Source organism: Ptychodera flava, chromosome 12 (assembly GCF_041260155.1).
Source record: "Ptychodera flava strain L36383 chromosome 12, AS_Pfla_20210202, whole genome shotgun sequence".
Lineage (NCBI taxonomy): Eukaryota > Metazoa > Hemichordata > Enteropneusta > Ptychoderidae > Ptychodera > Ptychodera flava.
In genome coordinates this window covers 9717426-9731749 of record NC_091939.1, presented here as the reverse complement: position 1 = coordinate 9731749, position 14324 = coordinate 9717426, and the positions used below count along the sequence as shown (strand labels likewise).

At 38.2% G+C, this 14324-nt stretch overlaps 1 protein-coding gene across 1 annotated transcript; it reads left to right on the top strand.

Moving 5' to 3' along the window:
- The first annotated feature begins 179 nt into the window (after nt 1-179).
- LOC139144924 (large ribosomal subunit protein mL44-like) lies at nt 180-13847 on the top strand. The gene is made up of 9 exons (XM_070715755.1): nt 180-294; nt 3269-3400; nt 7978-8165; nt 8553-8628; nt 9651-9735; nt 10213-10281; nt 11277-11425; nt 11737-11819; nt 12440-13847. Exons 2-9 carry the CDS (start codon nt 3279-3281, stop codon nt 12655-12657), a joined length of 990 nt encoding a protein of 329 aa, XP_070571856.1. The 5' UTR covers nt 180-294; nt 3269-3278; the 3' UTR covers nt 12658-13847.
- Nucleotides 13848-14324: the final 477 nt, after the last annotated feature.

The following is a 14324-nucleotide window of genomic DNA, read 5'->3' as shown; positions in this document are numbered from 1 at the left end:
TTTGTATCTGATTTTGCAGTAGTACAAATCGAATTTAAAGTATTTTATTGCAAATATTTAATGTTCTAAATATTGAAATAACACAAAAAAGGACGAGTGATTTTACCCCGGATTTTGACGGAATGGAAATGAAATTCGACGGACGGAGTTGGTTGATTACCTTGACCGGTGAGGGCGTTGTACATTTCAAAATGGCTGCCATCATGTGCACATGTGTCTGTAGATCGAGGACCACAGTTTTAGGACAATTCTTGGGCAGGACACTTCTGAGAACATCTAAACCGATAATAACAGGTAAAGAGGGTTCCTCAAATGTTGCATCAATGTCTTTCTTTTCCATTCTGCACTCTGTATTCGCCGTTACGGTTGGATGGAGGGAGGCAGGTCAGCTGAAGCTCTGAAGCTGATACAATAACTCTCTATGACATTTGTACACTAAATTTCAGTATGCTCTCGCGCTAGTGTGCATACTTAAATCATTCTTCCTTTTATATCATTGTATCATTTTTCAACCACATCTTCCATAATGTCTCAGTGTATGATTCGAACATCTATATTTCTCGTTAACTTGAAATTCAAAACTAGCTGTTCAGAAGGAGAATGGCTCATGGACGTCTATTTTTGTACATCCATGATTGCCTGTAAATTGTAATGATCAATATATATATATATATATATATATATATATATATATATATATATATATATATATATATATATATATATATATATATATATATATATATATATATATACATATATATCCAATATTAAAGTTTATCTTACCAGTTGAAGTTTTGTTGTTATACTAGTAGTCCATGTGTTCACCATGACATAGCCCTGCGTACAGGTCTGTGTGTTCCCGGCGTTATACGGCCTCCACCACAGCCCTGCAACGGTTCATGGAGATGACTGGAGACTCTGCGGTCCGGATCCGGACCGCAACGAAAAAAGTCTTTCTGGCCGAAATTCTGCTCTATCGGGGCAAAATCCTTTCCCTGCCTACCTTTACCTCCTAACCGACCCCAGAATAGATGCGATTAACTTCTCCTAATGTCCAAAACCGCTAGTTTTCTGAAACGCAACGTACTCGACAAGTTGTTTACCCATGGAGATCGCCATTTTTAATCTCGCTGCAGAGTCCCCAGTTATCTCTATGGACCGTTGCAGGGCTGTGGTGGAGGCCGTAATTCAGGGTTCTCCCCAGCCCAAAACAGCGTCGCGGCCCGCGACGCTATCGTTCAAGCCCGCGACGCTTTCGATCTCACCGCGACGCTATCATTGTTACCCGCGACGCTATGAGGTTCAGCGGCAAAATGTTCACAATGGCACCTACTGGTCGACGTCCGTACGATCACACAAAAGGAAGACAGATTATTTGTAGCTTCTTTGTTTTACAATGTCACTAGTTATTACTCCTTTCAATTTGTATGAAAAGTGTTAACAACAGAACAATTTCACACGTCCCACCCTTGACGGTACCGGCACCGACCCATCCAAAGAAATTGTAAAGCTAAAGTAAAGGACAGAAAAAATTGACAGCAAAAGTCAGCGACGATTTCCGCTCTTAATTGACGAAATATTTTCAAATCAAACTGATTACACAATCCCTAGCTACAGAAGTGGCAATTTGGTGAAATTTCTGTTTGTCTCACATCTTGAAATAAAAGTAAACTGGAACGAAGACATCATCTGATTATGTATGCTGCCGATCAACAGCATAGCATAGCATAGTGAACTGTCTGTCACCGCGCGCACCGGCATGGGTTGGCTGCACGTACAAGCAACTCAACTTTCCAAGATCAAACGGTCAGTATCTTGTGAAAACAGCAACATAGCAATGAAAATTGTTATAGTCAGTGGTAAAAACTCTTAACAGATGGAGTGTTACATGTAATTGAATGCAAATGAAGAGAATGAAAACCCACATCGCCTATGCGTGCGTGAGTGAAAATACTGTAAACAATGGCGGATGTGACATCAGAGTGGGACTCTTCTATTTTGGTACCGGGGGTGCGCAGTATCAGAGAACCCTGAAAAAACGTAGTATTTTCCTGGCGATGCTGTCACGGGAACTTCGATGCCTCATTGTTTTACATCTTTTAATAGTTTCTTTGATCTGAGCAGTTTTACCAACTGTTACGGTATATTTTACTCTGCTACCCTTTCTTTATTGGAGCATGGAGGTAGCAGATGGGAGTTAAACAAGGGTAGGAGCTTATGCAACTTAGTAAGGATGTACTAAATTTTGAAAAAAATCAGTATTTGTCAATTTTTGGTGAACACAAACTATATGCAAATTTTATGCAAATATTTGAAACCTAATTATGCAAATATTATGCAAATTAGCCGCTACTCTTTAAAAAAATCCTAGGGAGAACCCTGCGTATATAACGCCGGGAACACACAGACCTGTACGCAGGGCTAACCATGACAGTGCAAGGTCTTGTGTCATATGGTTAAAAACAAGTAGTATAACAACTGATATAGTATTCCACTGTTTTTACTGTAAGTTTTATAAGGAAAACAGTTCAATTTATGCGGCTATCTTTACCTTAGAGTTAATGAACGACAAAATCAAATAAGTTTATCCATAGGTAATTATGCCTTATAGCTGTGAGAAAACAGCGGTGCTGTGGTGTATCCATGATGCTCGGCAAAAAAACTGCTGCGAGCTAACCCATAAACTTTATTGGTAGTTTACTAGGACACCGATTGATGTCGCTGATTTAGCTTGTTAGATAATAAAATATATTAATCTTTGAATAAATCAACCTGTACCCGCTTTATCATTGACTGTCTATGACTCATTCTCTGCTCCTGCAAGCTACCTCATCAATAAGAATGTGCATTTTCAACCATTTCCATGAGCCATCAATGGCTCACGGAAACAGAGTGCAAAAAGACTGCTATACATTAAACCTAAACCCAGCTTCTGAACAGCTAGTTTTGAATCTTTTTGTCAAGGTAGTTAGCAGGAGTAGGGGATGAGTTGTAGGTAGTAAATGATAAAGTGGGTACAGATTGATTTATTCCGACAAATATATATTTTATAATTTAATTATATTATTTGTGAACTTAATCAGCGACACCCATCAGTGTCGTTGTAAACTACAGATAAAGCCCATGGGTTTGCTCGCGGAGGTTTTGTGGCAATGACCCCTGGCACAAGCATGATAGATATGCAACAGCTCCTCTGCGTATTCACAGCTACCGTACGGTAATATGCCTTAACTTAAAGTCTGAGAGTGAAATATTCTATTTTCAGAACCCAGTGTATGCAGTGTGTCACACTGGCTGAGAAATACACATGGTATCTGGAGAAAATGAGAAGGAAGCATGAAAGGAAATTTGGACCTCCTCCACCAGTGCCAAGATCAGAGCACATAGAGTTACCATGGTAAGAAATTAATGACAGACATCCTTACAAATCAACCACTGTTCAACATAATCCATATATGACAGAGGACTCCGCTTTATGTTGTTCTACTGATACACAGTACAGGGATAGAAATACTTTTTAGCTCCCATAGCCATATGTATATATGGCAATGGAAGCTATTCTTATAGGCTAGGGAAATGTCTGTATGTATGTATGTCTGTATGTCTGTATGTCTGTGTGTCTGTATGTCTGTATGTCTGTATGTCTGTATGTCTGTCCGTCAACATCAAAAACTCCAAAACCGCTGCACATTTCATCTTGATATTTGGTGTGTACATGGATGATGGGCTGTAGATGAGATTTTGTTCAAATGAAGTTGTCATTGCCAAAAATATGCAAATTAAGTGAAAAAATGTAAAAACAGTCAAAATTGAAAATCTCAATAACCACTGAGCAGATTACATGAAAAATTAGCATGTAAGTACTTTGGGCTGATCTGAAATGATTGTGCTTTTTTTGATTTTTTGATATTGTTGAAAATATGCAAATTAGTGCCAAAAAAGGCGTTTTTGGTAAAAAATCTTCTTCATAACCGCTGGTCAGACAGCTTTGATATTTGGTATACAGGTCCCTAGGGATAACCCAACTTGGATTTGTTCAAATTGTGATGAAATAAGCAAATCTGTATTTTTAAGGAATTTTTTTGTCATTTTTGGTCAAAAATTTATTTCATCAAAACCGCTCGTCTGACAGCTTTGATATTTGGTATACAGGTCCCTAGGGATACCCAATTTGGATTTGTTCAAATTGTGATGAAATAAGCAAATCTGTATTTTTAAGGAATTTTTTTGTCATTTTTGGTCAAAAATTTATTTCATCAAAATCGCTCGTCTGACAGCTTTGATATTTGGTATACAGGTCCCTAGGGATAACCCAACTTGGATTTGTTCAAATTGTGATGAAATAAGCAAATCTGTATTTTTAAGGAATTTTTTTGTCATTTTTGGTCAAAAATTTATTTCCTCAAAACCGCTCGTCTGACAGCTTGATATTTGGTATACAGGTCCCTACAGATAAACTAAATATGATATACAGAATATATGTTGAAATCTGCAATTTTGTATTTTTGGTGCAATTTTTTGCCATTTTTGGTCAAAAATTATGTTTCTCAAAAACTACTTGTCTGATGCCTTTGATATTTGGTATACAGGTTCCTGGGGGTTCTCTTAGTGTGATATAGTGAAATTTGATGAAATCTTCAATTTTTGTATTTTTGGGTCAGTTTTTGCCGTTTTTGGTCAAAATATTTGTTTCTCAAAAGTTACTCATGTGATAGCTTTGATATTTGGTATACATTTTTATACATAATTATGATGAAATCATCAATTTTGTATTTTTGCAGCTAATTTTGCCATTTTAGGTCAGGCCATCCTGAAATGAGCTATCAAAGATCTCAACCTTCTTCATCAATACATATGTCACAAAAAGTTGCTCTCTACATAACACAGCAGAGCTCTGTCGACCGTTGGGTCACTTGTTAGCTACCATAGCCATATGTATATATGTTTACAAGTTTACATTTTATTGAAAATCTCAATAGCCATTGAGCAGATTAGATGAAAATTAGCATGTAAGTACTTTGGGCTGACCTGAAATGATTGTGCACATCTTGGGTCAGTATCTTGGACTTGCTATTTTTCATGAATTTTTTTGTAATTTTCTCAAAAAATCTTCTTCTCTGAAACCACAAGTCTGATTGATTTGAAACTTGGTATGGAAGTGCATAGGAGTGACCTTTCTCAAATCTGGGCAAATTGTGGTGAAATTTGCATATTTGCATTTTTGGGCTATTTTTTTCATTTTTGATCAAAAATTTTTTTTCTCTGAAACCACACGTCTGATTGAGTTGAAACTTAGTGTAGAGGTTTTTACGGGTGACGTCAGTAAGATTTGATCAAATTCTGGTGAAATTTGCATAATTTTATTTTATTGGGGGAATTGTTTCTATTTGTGATAAAAAAATCTTTTAGCTTGATTTTAGCTTGTTTTGATAACTATATTTAATTTCTTGTGGCAAAAGTTTGCCACTGGATATGAAATCAGGTGGCAATTATGAAAAATCTGGTGGCAGTTTAACACATCATGTGATCGGTATAATAAAACATTTTGTCATTGCGACATACTCTTTCTAATTTATAAATTCTTGAAAATGTGGTTAATACACCTCACAAAAAGTCACCCATACTGCAGGCCTCAAAGAAAATTTTTTAAACTTACTGGCCTTGGGACACGTAATTTTTCATTTTTGCTTGCCCGAGAGGAAAAATTACTTGCTCTAAATTTCTATTGATTGTACCTGTAATTTGTAACATAGTTTGGGCATATTAAGTGAATCCAAAGACTGAAAAAGCAGATTGAAACATGAACTACATTTTGTTAAAATGAAGGACCATTATCAAATCTGAAATGTAGCAGAAGAAATGTGAAAATACTTTTGTCTTTTCTGTAGATTTGGCCATCTAGAAAACATCATTGAACTTGAAATTTTTCCACAACCTTATCCAAATTAACATCTTTGCATAAGATTAATAAGATTGTGTGACTTTCAGATTTTCTCCATTAAATAATGTCTTTAATTTACAATGTGCATGGCTGGCTGCTGCTCTTTATTATCAAGCTGAGATCACAAACAACTGCTCTGCTAGTGTTTATCTGCCAATGCATACGCACATGTACATCTGCAACCCTTTTACCTGTTTACATGTTTGCTCACTGAGCACAGCCGTCTTTCAAAGTTTTATTTTGATAAATGTATTCGTGAAGAAAGCAGATTCAAGTTTCGTTTTCGTTACTCTTCAGTGCAGATTTGTTTTCTGTAAGTGAGAGCCGATCCCTAACAACCAAGGTCACGTAATTTGAAACTGTCTGCATCTCACGCACTACGTAGCTGCAATATGTGGCCTCCTTGGTCGACTGAGCCCGTTTCGACTACGATGTAAACTTGTACTTTTTCAACCGGGGGTTGATTAATGCGTTTCACACTAAGCATTGCCGAGATCCATGGCTCCAAATAAAGTTTACATCCATTTACCAAGCACAAGGTGCAATTACACTCTCGAGTGAAGTCGACCGTCATACACTTGCACAAAGAGAATGGCAACCACTGTCAAGGGCATACCACTTTACGGCACACATACAAAACAGTCAGTTCACTCAACGTACGTTGGAGAGAACATGTCGCAAAACTCTAATTTTACGACTTTTTGTGTTTTACAACAGCAGGAACGATTATTTTGCGATGTCGGGCGAATTTTCAAGGGTTTTCAGAAAAAAAACCTTCTCAGAGTTGAAGGACTTACAATGATTGTAGGCGTGTACAGACGTAATGAAATACGTTTTCAAGCTTGAATTGTCCAGAGCTTAGTTAATTCAACCGCTGGTGCACTTGCCCGTCGGACGGGAAGCATATTGATTTTACTTGCCCGAACGCAAAATTCACCAGCCACGGCCGGGCATCAGGCGATAGGAATTTTTGAGCCCTGTACTGGCTAATGAATTGCAAGTATTTATTACTTAAATCACGCAGGCTGCGGTTTGGCTTTGTTTTCAAAATGTCACAACATGCTTTTATCTTGTGCCCTATGACTAAATATGCGGCTATCACAGAGGGCAACAACATGTCAAGTGTACAAAAGCTGCTGTCATCGATATGGAGATTAGCCAATCACAAGTTTGGATTCACGCTATGTTTTCATTCATGCCAAAATGTCGCAATTAGTGTGTTTTATTTTGCTAATGAGTTTTTCCGCCGTCAGACAACGCGTATAACTTCAGTGTTCCTTCATTCAAGCCGTAGGATCGATGACAAGATGACCCAAAATTTAGTGGCAGAAAAATACCACCAGAAAAAATTTTGGTGGCAGATTGACAGGTTTTGGTGGCAAATGCCACCATTGCCACCGATTATTTCGAACACTGACAGTATCAAGTGGTTGTAGAGTGGAAGTTAGATTCTCTCACATGATGTCGTTGCAGCCCTTGATCTCAGCCTTACAACAGTGCATCCTCAACAGATCAGTGCATCGAGGGCTACAGGCAGGCAGGTTTCTTAGTCAGACTATGAAACAAAATTCAATAGTTGTAGATGCCAATACAAGGTGAAGGACAGGGCCACATGTAGCCAGATTGTGTATAATATGAGGGGTTGTGTTGGAGGTTTACGTGCAAGTACGATATGGCAAAACACAATTGAGCAACTCCATTCTTTTGCATTGAATATGTGACTGTGATCACAGATAATGAATCTGCAATGCTAGTCTTGGTTACTCCAATGAAAAACATTCATATCGGTCTTTTATAGGAAATATTAGATCAAGCCAGAAAGTCGTGTAATTTGAATGATTGATGACTACAAAGAAAGTCTGGTGCCGCTTTCTGAATTTCCACTCTATGAATGACAGGAACCATAGGACTTATGTAGGGCGGCATGTGCCTGTGATTTCTGTCACACAAAGTGTAACTGGAAATGTTAATGAAACATTAATTCATCAAGGCAGGCAGGCATTAACAAGGCTTTATCCCATAAATTTCCATAGGGATTACAACAGTGAATTGTATGGCTTTGGCAAAAGGCTTGGCGAAGATTTCAATGAACACACTCTGAGAGTCGCTTTCACACACAAGGAGTTTGTGCAGCAGGAAGCTGAGAAAAGGAGAGAATTGGGCATGGAAAGCAGCCAAACAGAACTCAATTTGCAGGATAATGAAGAGCTAGCAGAAATAGGCAAGCTTTGTACTCACAAGTCATTTCTAAGGCCCCTTTTTCTCAGTGTCAAGGTCTTAGCAAACCATTGAAAACAGCATGACATAATTGTACCAAAGTATGGAAATATAAAGAGAGTCTCATTAAAACTTTCAAACACATCAGGACGCACCTGAAGGAGACTGGGCCATTCTTCCTTCTGAAAATAAATGTGGTTTTCAAGGGGGCCCTCCATAGTCATGCACCTTAGGATTATTTTTATTCGTAAAATTATTCATGATGGGCCAGTCTTACCCTTTTGAGTATGGAAAGAATGTAAAAGCGCCCTCAATCAGTGCGATCAAATAACTACTACAACATCAAGAATGCTACTTTACTAATGTATTCTATTCCTTTTTTTCAACACAGGCCAAGATTTTGCTTCAGAATATATCAAATCATATCTGAGATTGGTATATCCAAATTTTCCAGACGAGGGTGTAAAGTAAGTATTTCTCTATAATGGTTCTACTCTAGAAAAAAACGCACAGTGTTCTACCGACCCAGAGCCTTAAACAGGAACTTCCCCTATAAAAGCCGGATTATCGTAAATCCATACAAATGTAAAAACGCCACGTTACTGATCAGACATGCCATGTTTGGTCCCGGAATTCATTAATTTTGCCATGTTTCAGGCGTTCGTCGTCATCGAATCTTGCATATGATATGTAAATATATAGTAACTAAACGAGTAAAAAATATACTGAAACAATGTTCCGTTTTTTGTCGGAGAATGCACATTTGTCAAAATGTGTTCCCTGTACGACCAATTGATCCCTTTTTGCATATGTCATGAAAGTGCCCATCATGATTATTCAAATTTATCATACGGTCAAAGCAATGTTATGTATGTATGAGAATTCAAAACCTCCCCCCCCCCCCAGTGTATGCAAATCGCTGCGTCATCAGCAGTGTTCCCTCTGAGGTTTCGAGAGGGTGCGTAACTTGAGATACGCCTGATTGCCTCACAGCTGGGTCTGTTCATGTATATGCTAATTTATTGAGGTACGTCACAACGTACAATGAACGTTGGTGGCAATTGCGCCGCCAACGGGCGCTAAACTCGAAACGCGGAAGTAAAATCTACGCTGAGATTGCGCATTTCGTCCTGAGTTATTGTTTCCAAAACTAATACCGATTGAAATGAATGAGACTAAAGTTGCGCAAAACATGAAATTTCACTGCGAGAGCAGTCGGAGACACTGCACAATTAGCGCACAAATAAGCCTTAGCGGGAACACTGGTCATCAGTAATCCCCCTATTGTGCACCCACGGTCCTGTAACTTCCCATTTAAGGTAGGCATACCCTTCAGTAGGAACTGTCAGATAGTTCAGCATACATTTCATTCTGTGTGAGCCAATAAAAATAATAGAGGCTGCTTGCGTCAAGGTTGACGGATAGCGCAGACTTGAGTTTTCACCACAGTGACCACAACCAATGGAAGTGATACTATTTTCCCCCACAGATCTGTGAGTGATCACCTCACTGGAGTGGAGTTGACGTCCCATATTGGTAGTAACCTTGGAGCTGAAGATCTTATCCAGTATCCCGTAAGTACAAAAGACGTGCCTTTCGACATCAGATGAAAAAAAGACTACGAAAAACAACTGATGCTCTGGATTTGTGTATTGCATTCAATACATTTACAGTGATTGCGTTGGAGCTCAGTCTGATTGCATTGACGTACCAAAGATGACAGGGGGACTCTGATAACATTTCCCAACTTACATTAGTGTTTTGGTCAAGATAGGGGTTCCAAGCTCTTTGTATGTGGCTTCCCCAGGCATATACAGTAAACTCAGTCATACAAAAACAAGGCAGAAATATTACTGATGATCTCAAACCATTCGCCAATGTTCAAAAATCTTCACAAAAACATTGTGAGCTGAAAGTGTTGCATCATTGCTCATTAGATATATCTTCCACGATATAAAAAAAAGAAATTTCCTGTGTTCAGAAGATTAACAATTTCCCACTTGCTTCTTTCGTTTCTGTTGTCTTACTTTGCATATTCTCTGTTTCCAAAGATCTATCCATACCCCAGGGAAGTTGTACAGAAAACACTACATGCTGTGGTTGGAGCACTTCTGGAGCAGGTAATGGAGTGCTCTTACAAAAATAAATGAACTTCCAGCATTACTTTGACATGATAATTATAGTGAACCGGCGTTTCCTCTGCGTGTTCATTGAAGGGGACACCTTGTCACTTGGGCAGTCACTGTTGATGTTGATTTTGGTTTCCCAGGAAGCGCTTCCAAAATATCATTACAGTAATCAAATGATTACATTTTATTGCGATCGGGATCGTCACTGCAGCATACCTACACAATGCGCTTAGATTTTTCATAATCCTGTTATTTACTCAGTGTTTCAAGTTCTGCTTTCAAACTTGACCCATATCACAAAACATGAACATGAAATTGCACTAGTATCCATGGAGACTGAACTGCCACCACATCATTGGCTGTTCTTTTGGATGCGTATACTCCACAATCTGCATGTCACCAAAGCTGTATGACAGGTGATATTTTATCTTTTCTGAGGGAGTATTATAACTAGAAACAACAGCAAATTCACAGGTCACTACACTATGCACTTGGGCATGGTCACTCCACAAAAGTGGCTTGAGTCACCCTCATATGTATGGATGTCTTTACTTCTGTGATTTGTGCGCTATTTCTGTGCTGTCAGAAATTTTCAGGGCAGACAATGGCTCGAAATGCATAATTTGTGCAATTGCGCAGTCAAGACAAAACTCAGGTGAATGGTGGTACAATTTCACCAAGCATCGTACCAGTAGAAAGGAAGTTGCGATGAAAATTTCTGTTTTAAGATACACCTTTCTTTTAACATTCTGAGAAGTAAAGATTTAGGTTTGTTTTCTCACCACCCAAAGTTGTACAGACTCCATATTGAAACATTTGATGTCAGATCAATAAAGATGTCCATTCATGTCTATTGTCACTTGTAGTATTTTGAAATTTGTATTGCTACTACTCCAGTGGTAAAATGATCAAGAAAGTTTACAACTATTACGTAAGCATCAATTTGAAGACATGATCACAAATTTTTCATGTTCTTGCCATCCTAGGGAGCAGATAGGGCGGGTTTGTTTGTTCGTGATATGTTCCTTCCACAACTGATCGGCAAGGACATCAATGACCTGTGGAAAATTGAAGATCCCATGACTATCCTGGTGAATATCCTGGAACAAAGAGGTCAAGGGTTACCAGAAGCCAGGTATGTGTGGATTTAAGTAATGTAGCACCAGTATATGGTGAAAGATAGTACAAGATTAGGGGCAGTTGATAATAAAATAAACCTGTAACAATTCAGAACTCAGAGAAAATAAAAGTGATCTCAGAGAAATTTTTGTTAGCCAAAGTTTTCCTTACACAAAATTAGCAAATGGAAAGTCTGGCTTTGATGGAAAGTGTGGCCATGGATTGTTCACTGCATGTATTATGTAGAATCTTATATCAAACCCCATTCTCTTGGCCAGATATGTCTGTGCAATGAGAATACTCAGCTTACCTTTGCTTCAACCACAGAATGATACGACAGACTGGTTCATCAACTCTGGTTGGGATGTACATGGTAGGAATTTACAGTGACAAGAAATTGCTGGGTTTTGGTAAGTGGTAACCCTCATTGTTGTTATTGGTAGACCATGCTAGTTCTCTCAATAATTATCCAAGGAGAGTCAGTCCAACCACAACCATTTAAGTTGTCAAGGAAGTGTGGGAATGCTTCAGAATCATGACAGAAAAGTTGAAATTATAAATAGGCAGTTTGACATGTTTCTAGTCTGGAAAATCTTCAGTGTAAAGTGATCTTTTGGCAACTCTCAAGATGTCTTCATCGGGATGAGGCTGGTGAGATAAAAGTTTGTACTCAATCAACAGTGAAAAACTGAAGAATTGTATACAATAAAATAGAAAATCAAAATATAATTCATAAAAACAAATATGGCTGTAATTAATTCACACTAATTCCTTATAATAATCATATCCCATGTATAGCGTAATATGTCCGACTTTCATACCTTCTCGGGACATTGTCCATGTTGATGTTCATAGCTTTTATAGGGAAAGTTGTGAAGAAATAGTCCGCCCCCTGTGTCAGTTTACAGTATTTGAAAACCTGTTGATCAAAGGAGGCTTATGGTCCCCAGGTATGATAAGTTAAGGAAACAAACATTTTTTGATTGAATAGGTTTCATTGTTTATCTAACTTTTCCCCCCAAAACACCAGCTCCTGGTGAGTCTGTGCTGGAAGCTGAAGATCAAGCAACCAGAGTGGCCCTGAAGAACATCTTTGGAACGAATCCGGAATCATCGCCACCAATCCCCGTGGACGGAAATGCGGGAAAACAAATGCATCACTCTGCAATCGAACATTTGCGGCAACAGAACAAACTTCCACAATTGCAAAGTGGACAACAGGTCAATAGGACAGCACTGGCGAAGTAATGATCATCTGAAACACCCCTAATTATTGCAATGTGATAGCCCATACTGTTACGTTATACACTTTGTGGACCGTTCCATTCTGTGAAGGATACAGCTTGGAGGGTAGGATGTTTTGCAGATGGATGTCATCAGAGCCTAGAGGTTTACCTAGATAATGTTGGTTGTCTAATGACATAAAAGTGACTTGAGTGACCTAAGGAGTCATTGTTTGCAGTGACCTAGGGAGTCATTGTTTGCTCAGTTACAGGGACAAAGTTGCTCATTTTTACCTTTTTGTGATATCAAAAATTCATAAAGTCACTCGGTTGACAAAATGACGACAATACATAAGTGCAAAAGTGTCAAATATTCCCTCTTTGCAAAATGTAAACACTTGAATTTTTTGTGACCTCGAGACAATACAAACTTCTCCCATGCCAACTTGGTTTCCTATGACAAATAAACATTGCCACAATGTAAATCAAAGCTGCTGTCCTTCTTTACATGAAAGGCACCGCCAATCAAGATCTCATTACAAAAACTTGCGCATGATATTCAAATTTTTGTAACAGTGTATGTTCAGCCACGCATGGTGACAGTTGTACACTGAAATTGCTTTACGGTAGAGAATAGAATGTTTCACTGAATGTTCACCCTTGTCTGGCTGCAATTAGAGTTGAAACTGTGTACAGTTGACTATCATTTCATCAGCATGTTTCAAGAAGTCAAACAACTTTTCACCTCAAAAAAAAAATTGATGAAAAAAACTCAAAAATGAGCAACTTTGTCCTTTAAAGGCAACACTGACTCACTCTCTCTGCAAGCAGAGATGCTAAATTATGGAGGAAAAATCTGGTTTTTGCATCAGAGATAAAAAAAAAATGTACACAATTGATAAGACTGAAGATGCTTTAATACCATACAGCATACCATACAGCACTCTATAGTCAAAATGATTGAAAGCTGACCTTTAACCCCTCATTGATTTCTACAGAAGAACTACATTGTGTACCTGGATCAATCTTAAATAAAAAAGAGTGCGCAGAATCTGTGCCATTCCAGTTTCATAGCTTTGTCAAGTTATTTTCAGTTTTATGGTTGAATGTCATTGAAATAAAGAATATTTAAAGCAATGACATCGTGTATGTAATGGAGAATGTCATTGTCATTTTCTCATGCCTATGAAGTAAATAAACTTTACACAAAAGAAATATACATTTCTTTGTAATATTAAATAAGCTAGTCTCTATTAATTACCATGAAGTTTTAGTGTAATACGATTGGAGCTTCAAACAGGTGATTCTGGTCAGTCATCCACTATACACACAATGTTGGCTCACACAAAATGCAGTGTAACAGTAATGTGGCGCAAGACAACAAACAAAGATTTGTCATACGTTGTAAGTGACCTGCAATTTACCAATCCTCTGGCCCAAGTTGAATCATTGTAAAACGCATGCTATTCCCAAGATCCCTGTATAAGTTCCACAAATCCGAGATCAAATGCACTGAGAGAAATATGATTGGTATGATAGGATTCCCAGGGTAAAGTTCCTCATAAATTCAGATATCAAAAGTGAAAATTTACTGACAGTTCTAGAAACTTGCTCTTCAGTGCCTATACACTCTTCAAATATCACAGTTGTATTTGTCACTGGGAACAGGTAATTGTCTGTGGTTTATCCATC